We start from the raw sequence: 19,122 nt of genomic DNA on the forward strand, positions 1-19,122 counted from the left end.
TTAATCCATGATTATTATGTCGTTTTAAACACTAATCACTGAAACATTTATAAACCGGAAAAAAAAACTTATGGAGTACCATAGTTTATCACTGAAAACATATGCAATAATGTGTTCATTTAGTAACGTAAGTCTCAATTGTCTAGAGAAACAACAATTAGAATTTGATCAAATACAACTACATTATGATTTGTTCAAAAGGGATCTTTATACTGAGGTCTAAAGATTCATAAGTTTTACAAAAAAGAAATAAAAAGGTTAGTTACTAAGCTTTTATCAATCTCTGGAAAATCCAGGAGTAAAGTCTATCAATAAAATTACTAATTACGCAATTCTTTTGCCTTTTTGTCCAAAATTACTTCTGCTTTTCTTTTCTTGCTTTCACCAACTAGCCTCTTAACGTATGAAATATATCCGTCTACATTGAACTTCTTCTTGCAACCTGCATAGTTCATGTATCTGATTTTCCCAAATACCGGGCGTTCTCGCCAACCCTAAAGGCCAAACACGAAAAAGAAAAAAAAAACTCAGTTGCAGTTACTGAATCCAAGCATACAGAATGTGGTATAACATAATTTTCCCCAAAGCTACAAGCTTTCAAAACCTTAAAATTTGTTTATTTTGGAAAGTGTGCTGCTTTTTATAGATCAGATTCCTCATCAAAAATGTTGTCTGTACTCGTGTTGGGTCATCCAAAAATGCAATGCACTGTTTTTGGAAACCCGTCAACATTTTTGAAGTGTTCAAACAACAGTTAAGCATGTTGTAGTAAGAACCTGGTCGTGTACGCCACATATTGACCACATGCATCCAACATAACCACTAGGGTCTCTTCCATCTATATGATACTGCAAACCAACAAGATTTCAGATCAGAACTCTGATGCATTTCTAAAAAATGCAAAACTTTTAGTGCAGAGAGATTACATTACCTTATCATTTAAATATATTGTGATGGCCAGAGCTTCTTCTGGTCCATTTGTCCACTCGAGTATCTTTTTAGCCCAATACATCCTGCATAAAAATTTGCAATCTGGAACTTAGGAAAACACATACACAATAAATTTCTGTCTTTTCCTTTTGCCTGTTCTGTAAAATTTAGCGACCTTATTCGTGTTTGCTAGAGAAGTTAAATGATGCAGAAGTATGGAGAAGTATTACTCGCCTCATAAAACCATGCATTTTTCCATAATGAACCATCTCTAATTGGGAAGCATTCCAAAGCTGACCAAAACACTAAACGATTAACAAGTTGGAAAATATGTGAGGAGGATCCTGCTATAAACCCAAGAGCAACAGGTGAAATAGCATGGCATGCTAAAGTCTTCAAATAATATCTATAACTCTTCACTCATATTATCACTCTTTTGAAATTTCTGGTTTATGTAAGAATTAGATGAAAAGGTAACTTACAACATCTGCAGTCTGTGCCTTCTCCAATTGCTCTCGGCTGCAAAAGACCATATTCACTTTCCAACTTCAATACCATATAAAGAGTAAATACTAGCATCTAACAACAAACTTTATGTTTCATCTTCAAGAAAATTCTTATGAAGTGATAGAGATTTGACGAACAGATAGTTAAGAATCTCACTCTTTTCTTGGTTAATGTAGATCTACTGAGAAAACAAATGAAAGCATTTAACTCACGTGTATATATGTTCTCGTTTATCAGATGCATGTTCCATTAAGGTTTTACGCGCCCATTCCCATGCACCCAGTAATGAATCATATTGAGGCTGATAATAGCAGAAGTTATCAGAAAGCTCTCTGCGCACAATCATTTCCTCCAGAAATGTGTCAACTGCCTGCATAAGCAGCAATCAACCATATAAGCTTTACATCAGAATACTGATAATGGATGGTAAATCACGAGGCAATATAAAACCTAATGAAAATCAAGATGATATTCTAAGTTCAAACAACTAACTCTATAGACTGAAGACCGGATTTCATATTAAGCAGAATTATAGCACAAATGTAGACAGACAGATATGATTCAACGACCTGAGTATAGTTTTTCCGAACTTTGTTTGCTTCTAATGCACATCTCTGTGCAGATATCTGCCCAAAGTGCAAATAAGGAGAGAGACCAGAAAGTGCTTGGGGTTTCAGAGGGTTGTTCCGGTCCGTTGAATAAGTCTTCAACCTGGTAGTCAGGAACCCTTTTTTACTTCCCATTAACACTTCGAATGCAGCGTCTTCACCTGGTTCACACCATTCAAGTTCAGGTACTTCTGCTCCTTTCCTGGTGCAGTGATCAATTTATAGCATATGTTGTCTAAAAAATATAAAAATTACAAGATTGTTAGACCAACGAGACTATCTTACCTTACAACATCTGAAACTAGTTTTGGCCAATCTATTGGAGCGTTTGAAGAAGACCACTTTATCTTAAGAGGCTCTATTGCAGGCAATTCAATCAGATACTCAGGAAGCAGCTTATTTATTTTACCACGTATCGTTCTAGCACTGTATTCCAATTTATTTGATGCCACCCAAAGAGGAACAATGTTGTGTGCATCAACCTCATGTACTGTCACTGATTCATCAACCCTCTCACAAATTTTTTCTTTCCAACTCCTAACATCCCTCAACGGTGAGAAATCCGTTACTAGAAGAGAAGCTCCACATTCTTTAAGAAAGTTGGGAATTGTGTCTATTGCTTCTCCCTGTTCACGACAAGCCATTGCATAATGAGCTTAAAAAGGACTACTAATAAACAAGGACAAGAAAGAAAACATATTGAAAATGTGCCATCATAGAGATCAATACAACAGTTACTTAAGTAGTTCAGCTCAAAATCATGGGAATATTTATGTCTACAAGCATATACGTATCTGAAATGGAGCAATGAAAAATGAAATGAAACACAATGTCATATTTGATCATAACCAATCAGCCAAATCTATGGAACTGTAAATCCCAAAATTAGTTGGAGTATTTAGCCATATGAATCTTCAATATCCATTCCGCCCACACTCATTTCATCTTATATATGTCATGTCGAAAGCTCAATAATTAAAAGAGGCATTCTTTTTTAAAACGGACCAAAATATTAAAGTAACACAAACAAATCGAACCAGAAGGAGTAAACGACACAAATATAAGTGCAAAATGAACATTGTATAAGCAATGCATATTTGTGCATGTAAGCTGGCTCGAACATGTAAATACAAATTTTCGTTTACCTGAAATAGGAAAAACGGAATTCGAAGAGTACTTTCGAGGTTCCCCTGAAGCTTCTCAAGGCCTCTAAGCATAAACCCTAACTGTCTAGCTTTAGCACCTAAAAACTGATCGAACAAATTGAAAGCAATAGCTACAGGTACATTTGCCTTGTTAGCTTGATCAACGGCGTGGATCAACGCCCAGTTATCTCTTATCCGTTGATCTCTAAACATCCAATACACCACCGGTCCAACCAACGGTCCTGATCCTTGCTTCACAACCCGGATCCGACCCGACTGAACAACTGGAATTGCAGAAGCCATGGCGGAACTCGGCGAACAAAAACTGTACTAACGTGCGCCGGACGGAGAAAATGCGTAGGTTAACGGAGTATAGTGGAGAACTTCGTGTTTTGGTTTCCGTACAGGTACAGTTGAGGATTAATGGAGGGAAAATGAAACAGTTAACCGTTGTGGTATTCGAACGAGACACGTAGTGTTTTCTGATTGGTTGGATTTTGGGCCGGGTCAGTTTGAAAACCATTAAATCAGAAAAAATGGGCCATATATCATAGGAGTAGCCCAATATTTGAACCTCTTAATCGGATTTAAGATTCAAAGTTTACGAGTTTCTCCAGTTGCCTACATATTAATATCTAATTATAATACGATAAGACGAGTCCATAACCAAGTAAGTGTTTACTAGTAAATTTCTTATTATATATATGAATACATATACGATATGATATGATATAAATAAAAGTATATTGAATTTTATAAAATTATAAGTTTTATTTTATATCTGTCATCAACTCTACTTACCGTTATAATCTTTGGCACTTCAAAATTCTTAGGACGATGTTCAAATCTACGACTTGAGCATGCTATAAAATATTATTTAATATTATAAAAAATATTAGTAGTTTACTAAATAATAATGATGTGATTATATAAATATTTTTATACACGGTCAATACGTATAACCTAAACTCTATTGGATAAGTGTTTTGATACATGAATGTTGGGAATAAGAAATTAATTAAAGAGAACCACGTTTCAATTAGTTGAAACAAATGATGAAGACTAAAAGCTATCTACTCTTTTTTCTTTTCTCCTTTTCTTAGCGCTTAATCAACCATTATTTTATTAATTATGACTCTTTTAAACTTCTTCTGTTATGTTAATTTATTATTCAGTTACTCACAAACGTAAAGATTAATCATCAAATCCCAAACTAGTTGCTACAATTAATTAATTATTAATTGAGTAATATTATGGTCAAATACAATGTCACATGTTGATAATTAAGAATACTATAGAAAAAGTGGGCTGCTAAGGGAAATAATGTGGACCTAATTAAACTTAAAATACAGACAACTACTTTTTGGGGTTAGCAACCCACTAAATCTTGGATTTGTACACCAAATCTCCTTTAAATATCTTCTTGATGAAAAAGACAATTATTGAAATTACATTATGATGTAATTTGCCATCCTACATTTCTTCTTATTGTACGTACAAAATTTAATTTGCCTTGTCATGCTCGATTGAGTAGGTGTTTTACTTGAGCAAATTGTCTACGAGTTGTTTAAAACATAAAATATACGTACGAAAAATAATTTCTTATCTATATATTTTGTATTATTTTCTATGTAATATTTGATTAGTTCACTTCGATGTATGAAAAATATTTTTTTAAAAAAAAATAAATTAAGATAGAGGTAAGATTACGTACACATCACCTCTTCAGACTTCATTGTGATTTTAAATATTTACGATGAATCCTGACTAGTCTGAAATAACGTATTTTAGCACTTATTTAATGGTGTGTAACAATCTCAAACTATCTAGCCACGACACACACTAATCACACATATTCAACTCCAATGACATCGATATAAGTTTAGTACGATAATTAAATCCTTTGTCTTTGGAGATATCTATTAGATTCAATTCCACTAGACGTAAATCTAAGTATCATTCTTTTTCTCCTTTTTGATTAATTGGTTATTTTCTCCATTTTATAAAGAATAATTTAGTTTGACTTGACACGGAGTTTAAGAAAATAAAGAAGACTTTTATACATGTGATCCTAAATTAAAATTATGTCAAATATATAAAATTATTCTTTAATCTTGTGGTATTAAACATGCCACGTAGAAAATTGTTAAAAAAAAGTAATTTTTTTTGAAATAGAGAGTATTAGATATTATTTTGAATGGTTTTTTGTACTCCACGTATCCCATGAACTTTGAAATTATTTCTAAATTTACTTTAGATAACATATATCAATACAAGCATCAATAATTAGTTCACTTAAATTTGTGACATATTAATTATACGAAGATAATTTCATTATTATTTATGGCTTGCTTTGAAATAGAGTACTACCCCACTATAAATACTTGCCTCATGTTAGTACTCTACGTGTATAATTATGCACCTATACATAATTTATTAATAAATGGTATAATAAAGCTTTTAATATTTTCTCTTGTATTTATTTATTAATATTTTATATTGTATTTCAGAATTCTTATATTTTATCCTTCATATTTAACTACTCATTAAAGTTTAAGTAATCTTACTCATTTGGAAAATAAATTAAAACTAATACTGTACTTAATATCTAATAAGATAAAATAAATATAAAATAATAAATTATTTCTTGATTTTTTTTTAAATGCAATAAATAAATTTACTATACATATATAGAGAAGTTGACCTGTTCGAATTAACGTGAACTCGTAGCCAGACCTCTGGATCCAACCCCCAGACCATTCAAGCAAAAATTAATTAATTGTCTTGCTCAAGAAAAGAAATAAATCCATTGATTAATGTTTAAAAAAGAATATGATTAATGTTTAATCAAGAACGTGGAGTGGGGTATAATTAGGAGAAAAAGGAAGATGAATAATTTAAGTGTTAGTAGGAGTATTAATTACAATAATGATAGCAACTTAGATAGGAAATTAAATATAGGCCAAATAGCAGTAATAATTTGGTCTGTTGTTCTGTGAAAGCTCTATTTTAACTAAAATTAGTATTTTGAATTTTGAACTACCATGTTCCTCTATGAGTATGTCTCCCTCCAGTACGTTACATAAATATTATTAATTTCTTTAGGAGAAAAATGCTTTTACATCGTAACAGTAAAAGTTATCGTCGTATAATAAAATAGTAAATATAATAAATATATTGACTTAATATAATAATATTATTCCTTCTGTTTTAAGGAGATTAAATATTAGAAAAATTAACATAAAATTGATCACTTTACAGATTATATATTTATATGGATAAATAAGTCAATATATAGACGGAGTGTTCACCTCTATAATTATATTTTGTTCAAGCAAATAAAATAAAATAAAAATAATCTTTTGAAGAGATGATTGAGCGGTTGATAGATGTTCCAACTTTACAAATTGAAATAATTTTGTGTTTTTTTTTTTGAAAAATAGGTTTGATGGCAATTTCGAATAAAGTGATTTGACGAAAAATTTCACAAGTAATGGATTTTAAATAGTCACACACGTATTTTTGACATGTTTAAAAATATATATGTTTTTATATAGTCACATAAATATTAACAAATTATAATAAAATAATAAATATGATTTTTGAGTTCGATTTTATATATACTAATCACTAGAAAGTAAAATGAGTATGTAAACGTAATGGCCATCTCAAAATCTCTTTGACTGTTCAATTAGGCGGGGTGGTTTGATATTTTTATAAAAGTATTTTCTCGTAATTTATATATGTATTAGAATTATGCACAGATATTCAAATTATATACCAAACGTAATATTTCTTTTATATATAAATAACGTACCTCCTAAACAACTATTGAATATGATATTTTCTATACAAAATTTAATATATAATTAACGTATCTCCAAATTAGCTAGCAAACGATTTATCAATAACTACTTTTTTTTTTCAAAGTGTTGGTGGAAGATGGGTACTCACAAATGTAATGTAAGATAGAAAATAATAACAGGTGTTCCTGACGCTATTCCTGTAATAGGATCACCTTTGATCGAATTATTGCGCGGAAGAGCTAGAAATGAATGTAGTGAAGGACCATTTAACTTAGTGGAATTGTGTAGTGTTATAGTATATCTATGGTCCCAAATGTCCAACATGTGATTTGTATTATTTTTACTTTGAGGTTGTAAATGTTTATTCAATCACAATCAAACTTAGGATATCATGATGCCCAGAACCCTGGAACTGTCCTTAATTTTAAGATTACATAACATGGACTTCTTCCATTCAATTCCATTTTGAAATGATGTTGTATCATCTAATTTGTTTTCTTTGTCCTCCTCAACCACCACCTAGTATATACCCAGTAGCTAACAAAGGTAAAAGTTTAAAATAAGTCAGGTGTGGTTAATACGGAGAACGATTGTTTAAATTTTTTTTAAAGATATTTTTTAAATGAATGTATACGAGCTTTTAAAAATGAAGAAAATGACTTCTTTCAGTAAAAGTAGGAAAAACAAGTTCTACAAGTGATATTCTCGCGTTAATTGTGTCACATTCACCCTCTAACACATCTCATCTCCACTCGTCATCCCTACCCGAGGTGGATTTTGAAGTTCAACTCTATGAGTTCGTTTTAAAGATTCTTAGCGTTGAACTCATTATATTTTAAAGTTAATTATAGGTTTATATATAGTATATATTGTACTTGTATTGAATTATGCTCCACGTCGAAAGCTATGAATTAAATTAAATATGTATCTGTAAAGCTAGATGTATGTCTATGCCTATACCTCTATTTTTTTCTAATATTTGTTTAGATTAAATAGAAATAAAGTGATTTATAATATTCGAAGACATAGGCTATATTATCCAAAACTCAACTGTTGTTTCTTTTTCCCCCAAAATTAATTTTTCTATATATAAATCGAATAAACACATTACTTATCAAAAATATATTATCAGCCTTTAATAAATACATAAATATGGACCATTTTTAGTAGTACTGTCTGTAGTAGGTCTGCCATATTATATTATACACGTGAGATTCCATAGATTGAATCTTTTTATCTCAATTTATTATTCTGCAATTTAAATATATATTGTAAGCCCCTCCAATTACTTTTCCCCTTTCTTTTCAGATTAAATTATAAAAATGATAATATATATATATATATATATATATATATAAAAGAGATAAATAACTTCTCTAGTACAATTAAAAAAATAAATTCCACAATATCCTACTAACTGACCGTATCGTCCAACACATTTTATCTTCATTCCGTCTAGTAAACGCCCATTCGCGACACGCATAGATCTACCTCCAACCATCACTTTTAAGCATTTTTTGTAAGATTATAAATAAATATTTTTTCTTATATATCAAACATAAAAAAAATAATTACATTAATCATAAAAAGTATTTTTCTAGATAAAAGTAAAATGACAAACAAACAAGAGTTATGACAGAGTGGTCTGATAAGTATTTTCTTAGTCATTAATTAGATGTCTTGAATTTGAATCTTCATGAATATGAAGAACGTTTTACGAGTTTATATATTTATAATTACAAAATCATCTTTACTTATAAAGTGTTATACTCCTATACTCCTAATGTAGGACTTTGAATTTGAATTTAGCCGGAAAAAAAAAAGTGAAATGAGAGAAGCAACAAAAAGTAGTAGAAAAGAAAAAGAGCTTTTTAAATAAATACTATAGTTGGGAACGTAATGAAGACGAAAGAAAATGGCTGGTCCCAATAATGTCACAAGGCACAAATAATACTGTACCATGTGAAACTACAGTATAAAATTAAACTTATATATAATAAAGTATATTGTAGTACTATTTATATATAATAAAGTATATTGTAGTACTATTTATCCGTATCTTTTCTTTTTTCCTTAAGAATCTATCTCACTGTAATCCTTTTTTGCCTCTTTTATATATATATATATATATACCTTTTTAAAATTTTTATATTGAAATTAATTTTAAAAAAGTCCTCACAAAATGTCCATGAATATGACCTCACAAAACAAATTTACTTATTTTGTACTAGGAAATAAATTTTTGGACCACTATGGATAGAAAAGACATGTGATTCTCAAATTTATCCTTCTTTTATGGGTAAATATCTAACTTTTAAGGTAAGGGGTGTTTTCGGTACTAAAGAAAATGTTTTACGATAAAATAAACAAATTTCTTATTTATTTTTTTGAGTTTGGAGTGTAAAAATACATTTTATACTTTAATTTGTTTATTTTACGTTTTTAGTTTGTTTTAAAAAGTGTATCTTTTTCTTCTTCTTTTTTGACAAATCACTATTTTAATTTTTCATATGATATATTTAAAATCAGAAGATTTAACAAGTGTCATTAACTTTCTTATTTATTGTGTTAAATTAAAATCAAACGAACAAATTGAAATGAAGAAAGTAAAATACTATTTATAACTTATTTTTTCTATTTTCGTTGCAAAATTATATTCCTAAAAAATTTGACCGAAACAATTCTCAAGAAATCAAAGAAAGAATATTTTGCTTTTGTTGTCAATTAAGACGAAAAAGATATTTTTAGAAATATTTTGTTTTTGTTGTCAATTATTTTCCTTAAGAAAATATTTTCCAACAGAAAGGGGAAAAGAGAGGAAAAAAAGGGTGTAACGTGTAAATCAATTTTTCTTCATAATCATCTCTAACTTATAAGTTCATATCATTTTTTTAACCTACAATTTATTATTATTATTATTATTATTAATTCATTGCACATATCGTATACAACCGTTTGCTACTATATTATTTTATAAATTTGGAATATAATACACAATTGCTATATTTTTTGATGTGACAGATTCAATTAAAAAAGAATCGATTTCAAATTATTAGTGTGAATAACTTTTCTCTAAACTAATTAAACCATTTTGAACGACCGTTTGCTACTTATTCCTAATAAATATTTTCCTTTTCAATTAATTAAATACCGACAAACATCTTTTAGGAGTTTCGGAAAAATAATGAAACGTCCTTAATTAATTCATTTGACTCTACAAGAAAAGGCTTCGACATTAAATTATTTTAAGTGATTATTAAAAAGAAAATCCTTTCAAACTTGCCGTTTTGTCGATGGAAAAAAATAAAATTAAGTAAATACAAAAGAATACGATACATGTTTGTGTAAAGGGTAGGTAGAGAAAGAAATGATTAAAAGGGAAAAGAGAAAAAAAAAATGATTACAAAGGCAAAGAATCTTGTAGAAAAGGGATGAAATATTTGTCGTCCTATAACAATGATTATTATACCTCTTTATTATTATTATTTGGTTCACTTTATTTATCTTTTAAAAATATTTGGATTAGAAAGATAAGTGCTTAAGTGGAGCGAAGCATAATAAACGTTTAAACATGAGTAGTGATAAAGTGATTAGATTCCGTCATTTTTATTCAGAAGGTTTTGAAGCATTGCTTTGAAGAACGAATCATGCAAAATGTGAATTTAGATTTAATCAAATTTTAATACGAACATTAAAATTCAAAAAAGAAAAGTTCGAAAGAAAATATATAGTTTGGTGAGCAGTCTGTTTTAGAGTATTTGGACTAAAGCTTAACTAAACCTTGCCGACAGGAATTTCTGTCTCTCCACTTAAATCTTTAATCACTAATTAAAATAATAATTAATACCCCACCCCCACCCCCACAAATTAAAGCTAGTACTATATACACCTTTTTAGCTAACTCCTCACCCCACTTTTCTAACTTTTTCTTTGAGTTAATTATACGATATTCAAATTTTACTGATTCGATAATTTTGAATTCATCCCAAACAGCTGATGACAAGAGTAAAAACACTTTCTACAGAAAAATTCTTCATTCATAAAGCTTAAACTCGAGTTTTTTGACCTAGATATTTAATCTATCTTGTATAATTTTTGTATAAACAAATATTTAGAGGATAGAAAGATTTTAAAGTAGATTAGCCATTTATTTAATAAACAAGATCGTCAAAATATTGAATTTAATCATATGATATTTGAATTTCACTTGACTTGTATATTTAAAATTCATGTTATACTTCACGACATGATTACTAAAGATTCTAATTTAGTTTTATAAGATAACTGCTCGATTTTAAATAAATTCAATACAATTCAACGTAATCTAAATTTGATCAACATACACTTGTTTTCATCAAGTATCTACTATCTCCCACCAACACAAGTACTGTGTAAATCGGAATGTTTACACCAATTACATAGTGATCACTGTGGATTTTTCTTTTCAAAACATTGAAATTTGAACACTATGCTGCATTCTCCATACTTTGCTTTAAATGGTATAAACATCATTGTATAAGATTTTACCATATAGTTAGTTGCCTGTGGTTAAAAGTACTAAGCATATATAGAAAAAGAAGCCTAGTACAAAAATCAATCAACAGACTCCTTTTAACCCCACCAAAAAATGATAGTGAAAAAAAAAAGGAGAAAAAGGAAATATGCCTTTTTATCTTCTCTCACATAAGTGCTATCATACTAAAGTTTAAGATGAGAAATAAAGAAGATAAGTTCCATATAAACACCATAAAAAGTGTTAACAACGGTTATTATGTGGTCATAGAATCTCTTTTTGGTAGCTTAATCGTAATCTATACATCGTTAGGGACCAGGTTAATTCGAGATTATAATCCCATATTCAATATAGAATAACATAATACCAAACGTTGGTATCAGAAAATAAGAGCCTGGTTTCATGAAAGATGGCATTGAAACATGCCAGCACTTTGATTATTTGAAAAACGAGAGCTTTCCAAGAACTATGAGTCGGGGGTCTATAGGAAACAACCTCTCAACCTCACCTTTGAGGTATAGGTAAGGTCTGCATACACTCTACCCTCCTTAGACCCCACTGTGTGCGACTACACTTGGTATATTGTTGTGGTTGTAGTGCCTTTAAACTATAGATGGAAAGCAAGTAAATGTCACATATCAAGCATGGAGTATATGGTTCTTTCACTGTTCATGAATACAATTGGTAAAAGTGAAGTCAAATGAAAAAATGTGGGAGGTGTCAAGTTAAATCAAATTCATCCAAATTACTTTAGACTATATCCAAATTATGATGAATGCATCATTTGAAAGTAAAAACAACGGTGAAAAACGGATAAAAAAATTTGAACTATTACCAGGTAATGATGTTTTTTCATCAATGAAAGTCATCAGGTAACCAGCAAAATTAGTCAATCTTCGTTGCCATGTCGCTATCAAGCATCTCTCTCTTGTGTTGCTTCATGCCGACAGTATTCTTCAACTTTGGGTCCTCTCACAACTTTTTCACAATGATGGGGGAGCATCATCCAATGACCCTGCATGAACATCACAAAGTTAAGAAAATGTTTTAAGTGAGAAGTTACCTAAAGGTGATTTAACTTAATCAATCAACTTTTTCTTTATACCAAAACAACAACCATTTTTTCGAAAGACTTCCACTTCTTTCATGGTGGGGTTGCCAAGAGTAAGTTGTTCAAAGTGCTCTTACAGCTATAAAGATTGATCAAATGTCCTTGACAAAAAGAGGTTGTTGCTAAAGTTACCAAAACCTTAGTTGCATAGGTTACATTAGACTGAAACAACCTCAGTCCCTTTTATCCGAAAATGTTCAAGGTGAAGTCGTCTCCATCTATGATCAAACGTTTATGCCAACAAACCAATAGTTTCTTACTTGGTCTATTCAGAGCATCTGGACCTTGTCAAATGCTTCTGGATCAAGAAATAAGCATTGCACAAAAGTCATACTTCAGTTGGTAAATAATAATGAGTTGAAATAGTCTTCCTTTTTTCTAATGACGGTGGAGTTCGGGACGGACTTTGAACGCATCTCGACAAGAGATATCTATCACCTCTGTCCACCAAGGCTAGGACAAATGAAAACAAATCTCCTAGTGTTTTTCTTTTTTTTTTGTCTCTGCTAGAGTTTGAACCTGAGACCTCAATAGTTCTCAACCCACTTCATTAACCACTAGACCACACCCTTGGGTATTGAGTTGGATTATTACTCGGAATAAAAAAGAAGTATCTAGTATTCAAGAACACAAATAAAAAAAAGAGGGCAGAAGTAAAGAATACTAAAGAGGTCGAAAACAAATACGAAATGATAAGAAGTTCTAACTGGTTAAAATAGCATGTTAACAAGCTAACGACAACAGTAATAGCTCTTCACTACTGTAGAATCTCAACAACTAGGGAAAAACACTTGTTGCTCATACCAGACCTAGCCGGAATGATATTGAGAGCGTGGATTGACACCAGATTGCAGCGGAGAGGTATGGTATAGGCACAGAACCTTCAGCAGAATCTCGTCTGAAATAATCTTCCAAGTACAGAATCTCCATGCAATGTTGCATTTTGTTAACCAGCTGACATCTATCAACGGAGTCTGAAGAACTGACCATTGGATGCAAATTTATCTTGAGAATAAGACCAATCAATGAATCATTTTAAAGGATTAGTTTTGTATAAAACTAACCTCCGGCTCAGCATTAGACAAATTCTACCATTGAAGTAAGTCGTGCAAATTTCTGTCATGACTACTTCGAGGTAACTAATCCGGAAATAACTAAATAATGACTGTAAAGCTTTAAGGCAAAAACTGAACGAACTTTCATCAAATTAATAGGATCTATCAAAGAGTAAAATTTCTGATCTTACAAGAAAGGGAAACAAAAACCTTCCCCTCCACATATATTATGAATTCCAAAACTACCTAAGAACAAAAGCAGTACAATACTTCTGTCATGCAACTTCTCTCAATCAGCTTTGTGTTACCAAGCAAGAAGCTACTGTATTCATACCGCAGATTATAAGACTGAAACTCTGGTCAAGCAAGAATCAATAGTCCTCCGTATCCAAGAGCACTACGAAAATTCTTCTTAAGATTAAAAAGGGAAAGCACGTATCACAGTGCGGAAAGAATTTCATTTCTCCAGGAAAAAATTCCTACAGTTGTAGTCATAAATAAGAAAAAGGAACACTACACAGAGGATGTATCAACAAAAACCTCATTTAGCACATCATCCTCACTGTTTGCCAGGGAAAAGAGCTCAGCGTCTTTATCTTCATCACTAGAACAATCCCTCCTCTGAAGCTTTGAGTGAGCGGCGATAAATATCAATTTCTGAGCCTTGTCCATTCCCACTCTTGAATGAGAATGGGCATTCACCCATTTCAAGACAGACCAGTTGCACTTAAAACCGCATGAACTTGCACGAAGGAAGATTAGCCTAACTGCCACTTTACCGAGTGACTTAAATTCAGTGAGGTGAGTTTCCCACACAAGTCTACTACTTTGTGGATTTGCAATCTTCATCTTTCCGGTGCTGGGATCCCTTTGCTTCAATTGTACAGCCTGAGCATACACAGGATCAAGTCCTTCAGTTCTCCATTTCATAAGCTCCATTAATGCAATGTGAGCTTCATCCCTAGACACAAGCCGGGTAATGAGCTTGTCCACGTCTTTCTCTTGCTCCGGTGTCAAACATTTAAACGGAGGCAAGTACTTGCCACTAGTATCTCTAATAAGATAGAGAGGATCAAGTATAAATGCGGCAGCCCAGGCAGGATGATAATTCTTGTTGAATCTCCTTTCAATTACTTTCTCTACAGGTCCTTCTGCAACGTGAAACTTCGAGCACCAATCCTTCACTTTCACTCTAAGCTCCTCCCAAAGAGGAAGACACTGCCCTACACGCGGCTTCTCTGTTTGGATATCTTGTGCCATTGACTTAATCAGTTTTACCAGTGAATGTACTGCTTCCAGTTCATTCCAAAAATGTGGGCTCCTCATCATCTCTTCGAGATCCCTAGCAATTTGCTCTTCCATACACAATATCTTATAAGATTCATCCAACAATACTAATTGGAGTGCTCGTGCTGAGCTAAGAGTATCCTCCACTAACGTGTACACGGGTCCAAAATCTGATCTTTCATAACCACGCAACGGTACTCTCAGTAAACCAGCATGCCCATACTCCTGCAACTGATATTTGTGAAAACTATTTCGAACTTGAGACTTATTATTAACGAAATTCGCAAGTTTTAAACAATTCTCAGTTACATTCTTGAACAAAGGAAGCTCCTTACCAAAATCCTTAACCAAACTATTAAAGGCTTCATACTGACAAGAAACGTTAACCATCCAACGATGCTGATCCTCTAAGTTCCTCAAAGCCTTGGCCTTAAACTTGTCTGCAACTATACCTACACATTGGTGCAAATTGTTCCCACATATTTCAGAAATGGTCTCCATAAAAATCTCCTCTGCGTATTTCGAATGCACGTATCCACTAGTGAACACTGCTCTTCTGAACACACTGGTCCCATTGGGAAGATTCACAGACAAATTAACCAAATTTTCTTCACCAACATGCCCATAATTCTTTGACTTCCAACCATCGGATGCAATCTGAAAGAACATAGCATCTCTAATTTTCGCCTCAGATTCAACCTTTGCTTCCTCGTACTTACCATCTAGCCTTGAACCAGCAAAATCCCTCCTTGACAATGGTGGCAAACCAACTTGGTTTAAGAAAGCTTTAAACTTTGGATGCTCAAGACTCGAAAACGAGACCGACCCACAACATTCATACACCCAATCAGCAAGATAATCTAGTGCAGAATCAATTTGGGATTTGCTTAATGTTGGACCAGGTGATGCTTTAGGACTTTTTAGCTTCTTCACACTATCTTCCAACATAGCTAAAGCTCCTAAATCCTCTTTACCACCTGACAACATCAAATGCTGCTGCCCATACACAGCACCGCCACCACCACTTCCCGGCGTACTGCCACCAGTACCGGCGGCAGTGACAATTGAAGTAGCCATTGAAACACCAGGAGAATAGGCTAACTCTACTGCAAATCGTGATGGATCAACAATTGCTAAAGGTGGAACTTGATACGACGTCGTCACACTCCCTCCAACCCCACCCCCACCATTACCGCCACAACTTGAACTACCCCCACGTACCCCACCCCCACCACCGGAAGAGCTCCGTTTACGATGATTCTGCTGCTGCTGATGTGATGGAGTTGGCGACACCGGCGACAAGGCCACGGTAGTTGATGGGGATGGTGGCACTGACGAAATGGGTTTTGCAACAGAATTGAAATTGGGACAAGTCCCTCTTTTGAGATGTTCAGAAGCAGTTCTTGAAGGGTTTGAAGCAGAGAAAACAGCGTCACATAAAGAACAACGAAGCTTGACGGCTTTAGGAAGTCCAGTATCAGAATTCTGAACCAAAATCGGCTCAAGGTGAGCCCAATACCAAGCCCCTTTTCCTTTTACAGCTTTAGTCCGTACCATCACCAACCCTTCATATCTCTTATGCACTGCCTTAGCATTAAGTTCATCGGCTGAGCCGCCGCCAACGCCAACGCCAACGCCGCCGGTCGGTTCCACAGTAGCTAAAGCAGTAGTTGTATTTGGTGCAGACGCCATTTGTTAAATACCAAAAAAGCCCCTATAATTATTAATGTATGATGATTTTTCTTTAAGCTGAATCCTTATGAAATCAAAATGCAAAAGCTTTATGTAAATTTGGTGTTTTCAAGGGGCATTTTGTGAATTCATTAGGCATGCATTTTCATCCGGGGAATGTCGCCGGCAAAGGAGGTAAATTGGGTGACGGCCGGTGGTCCATGAGAGACTCCGGTAGAATCGGAAGAGAAAAGTTTTTTTGGATTGTAGTGGTCCTAGCTCATAGTGTTTGGTGTTTGCCACGTTTTTCACCCCTATTAATGGGAAACTTCGAGGAGTTTAAGGATTCAGAGAGACAAGAAGAAAGTTCCGGGCCGGAGTTTCGCCGGAAACGGTGCCGGAGAAGTATAGAGAGAGTGAAAAATAGTGAGAGAAAGAGAGTGAAGAAGATGAGAATAGGCTTTGGTCTTAACAGAGAAGGCGCCTGTTTACTGTTTAACGAATGGAAACTTCTAAGTTTTAACACTTAAATGTTTATTTTTTAAAAAAAAATTATTTTATTAATTATTACTATATAAAAATAATTTAATTGTGATAAATTCAAATAACAAATTATATGAATTCAACATCATGGAATTATCATGAAATTCCTACTCATATTTAGCATAAATATAATGTGACTCATGAAAATAGAATAGATATAATATTACACAAAATTGAATAATTCAAAGTAAAATTTCAGTATTTACATAACTATAATTTCAACTATTAATTTAAAATTAAGGAATTTATTTAATAACATAGTCATATACAACGAACATTTTTCGTCAGAAACTATATTGGACATGTATAAAAGATATTCATAAAAGTTTTACCTTATATACATATATATTTAATAACTTTAACAAAATTTATTATTCGTCCACAAGAATTATTGTCCCCTTAAAAAGGTAATTAAAACTTACTATGTTCCAAATGCAAAAAAGAAAAAAAAAGTTGTTGGATGGGAATTACTCTTTTAAAATTTGGAAAAAGTGTGTAAGAGTTGTAATAAGTTATAATCTAAAATTGAAAATTTTCATATTATATAAGGAAAATTTTCATTAATGTAGAGGATACTAAAAATGAGGAGTCATGAATATCTTTTTTTTCTTTCTGTATAAAGAAATAAACCAAAAAATATGTGCATAATTGAAGAATTATGGCATGTTATTAGCAAATTTTATTAAGTGAAAAGAATCTCATGCCATTAATTGGGAGTTCTCGTGGAATTCTTTTAAAATTCAAGATTTAAATTTATTGAGTTCAGTTTTAAATTTTTAATACTAACTCGTCATAAAATGATGAATTTAGATTAAATATTTGCTAAATTTTAATTTTTTATTTTATCGTAATTAATTAATTATAAATTTATCGAAAGATAAGATTGCATATCCTTAATCAAAAAAGAGTTAAAGCTCAATATATTTCTCCTTATTCCAACATGTTGTGATATATAGAGTAGAGTAAGATCGAATCGAGTTCGTTCATTATAAAATAATGAGATCTGATTAATTTGAATTCGCGTTGATTTTGTGGATTTGGTGAATGCCCCTCCTTCCATTTTTTTTACTATTTAATACATTTATTATATTTAAATATCTCAACTTTAATTTCATCAACATTTAAAACATTACTATTATTTATTTCTGGTCTCTGTCATGGGCCTTTTTTAGTGGGAAAAAGGTCATGTGGGCCAGGAAGAGTCCTTTTGTTGTTTGTTTGTTTGTTTTTCCTCAAATTATCTAATGGGGAAGAAAAATTGTCTTAATAATTTAAATACAATATTTTTCTACAAAAAGAAATTTCTACTGTGAGCTAATTTGGCTTCCTTTTTTTTTTTTTTTGCCTTGTTGCTCATGTGTTGATTAAAAAAAAACAAATAATACATGAAAAATGAATTTAATTTAGTAAATAATTCCCACCAATTATTATTCATTTTCTTGGAGCAGTGTTGACCAAAATCAGACAATAAAAAATGTGCCTTGCAAAAAGTTCACCATATCAACTTGCAATAAATACCATTATTTTTATTTTTTTTAAAAAAGGGAAATTCAAAAGCTATTTTTTCATTTAGTTAATTGGTTGTTTTTCCTTAAGAAAAAAGAAAATCAAAATATAATTAAACATTAATTTCTAACTTTGCTTTAACTTGATAAATGTGAATGAAGATTAATATGGTGAAGGAATAAGTGATATCAAACTGAAATTAATAAATTAATAAAATTATTTTTTTATTACTAATTTTTAAAAATATAAAAAAATATGACAAATAAAATAGACGGAAGGACTAGTAGACTTAAGTTGGTGACATAAACAGTGGTAATTGATTTAGTTTTAATGGGTTTGGCTTTTTTGGTCTTTATGCCTTTTTTAAAAAAATTAAATAAAGAAATAATTAACACACGAGGAGCCAATTATTGAAATGAATATATAAAAACACACATTCT

General features: G+C 31.8%; 3 protein-coding genes across 4 annotated transcripts; all 3 read right to left on the reverse strand.

Annotated features, from left to right (window-relative positions):
- Positions 1-163: 163 nt before the first annotated feature.
- On the reverse strand, positions 164-3,644 carry LOC101262840 (deoxyribodipyrimidine photo-lyase). Of its 2 annotated transcripts, none has more exons than XM_004245655.5 (9): positions 3,191-3,644; positions 2,331-2,671; positions 2,007-2,247; positions 1,650-1,807; positions 1,413-1,449; positions 1,165-1,223; positions 932-1,013; positions 777-848; positions 164-494 (listed from the first exon to the last, which is right to left on the reverse strand). In XM_004245655.5, exons 1-9 carry the CDS (start codon positions 3,491-3,493, stop codon positions 321-323), a joined length of 1,467 nt encoding a protein of 488 aa, XP_004245703.1. In that variant the 5' UTR covers positions 3,494-3,644; the 3' UTR covers positions 164-320. The 2 variants fall into 2 exon arrangements, with proteins under 2 accessions (XP_004245703.1, XP_010325452.1); XM_010327150.4 differs by having other exon boundaries at positions 1,165-1,235; positions 3,191-3,604.
- An 8,590-nt stretch (positions 3,645-12,234) lies between these two features.
- On the reverse strand, positions 12,235-13,815 carry LOC104648954 (uncharacterized). Its single transcript, XM_069288614.1, has 3 exons — positions 13,685-13,815; positions 13,425-13,602; positions 12,235-12,524 (listed from the first exon to the last, which is right to left on the reverse strand). Exons 1-3 carry the CDS (start codon positions 13,741-13,743, stop codon positions 12,423-12,425), a joined length of 339 nt encoding a protein of 112 aa, XP_069144715.1. The 5' UTR covers positions 13,744-13,815; the 3' UTR covers positions 12,235-12,422.
- On the reverse strand, positions 13,809-17,127 carry LOC101245086 (uncharacterized). The gene has a single exon (XM_004246091.5). It carries the CDS (start codon positions 16,652-16,654, stop codon positions 14,189-14,191), a length of 2,466 nt encoding a protein of 821 aa, XP_004246139.1. The 5' UTR covers positions 16,655-17,127; the 3' UTR covers positions 13,809-14,188.
- Between the last annotated feature and the right edge of the window lie 1,995 nt (positions 17,128-19,122).

The sequence above is a fragment of the Solanum lycopersicum genome, chromosome 8 (assembly GCF_036512215.1).
Source record: "Solanum lycopersicum chromosome 8, SLM_r2.1".
In the NCBI taxonomy this organism is placed as follows: Eukaryota; Viridiplantae; Streptophyta; class Magnoliopsida; order Solanales; family Solanaceae; genus Solanum; species Solanum lycopersicum.

Excerpts from the sequence above, each read along its gene's own strand:
- LOC101245086 (XM_004246091.5), bottom strand. The coding sequence starts at position 16,654 with ATGGCGTCTGCACCAAATACAACTACTGCTTTAGCTACTGTGGAACCG.
- LOC104648954 (XM_069288614.1), bottom strand. The coding sequence starts at position 13,743 with ATGACAGAAATTTGCACGACTTACTTCAATGGTAGAATTTGTCTAATG. Across the intron at positions 13,603-13,684 it reads TGTCTAATGCTGAGCCGGAG|TTCTTCAGACTCCGTTGATA; the intron begins GTTAGTTTTATA and ends TCCAATGGTCAG. Across the intron at positions 12,525-13,424 it reads TATCATTCCGGCTAGGTCTG|GGTCATTGGATGATGCTCCC; the intron begins GTATGAGCAACA and ends ATGTTCATGCAG.
- LOC101262840 (XM_010327150.4), bottom strand. The coding sequence starts at position 3,493 with ATGGCTTCTGCAATTCCAGTTGTTCAGTCGGGTCGGATCCGGGTTGTG. Across the intron at positions 1,808-2,006 it reads TTCGGAAAAACTATACTCAG|GCAGTTGACACATTTCTGGA; the intron begins GTCGTTGAATCA and ends CTGCTTATGCAG. Across the intron at positions 495-776 it reads TATGTGGCGTACACGACCAG|GGTTGGCGAGAACGCCCGGT; the intron begins GTTCTTACTACA and ends TTTGGCCTTTAG.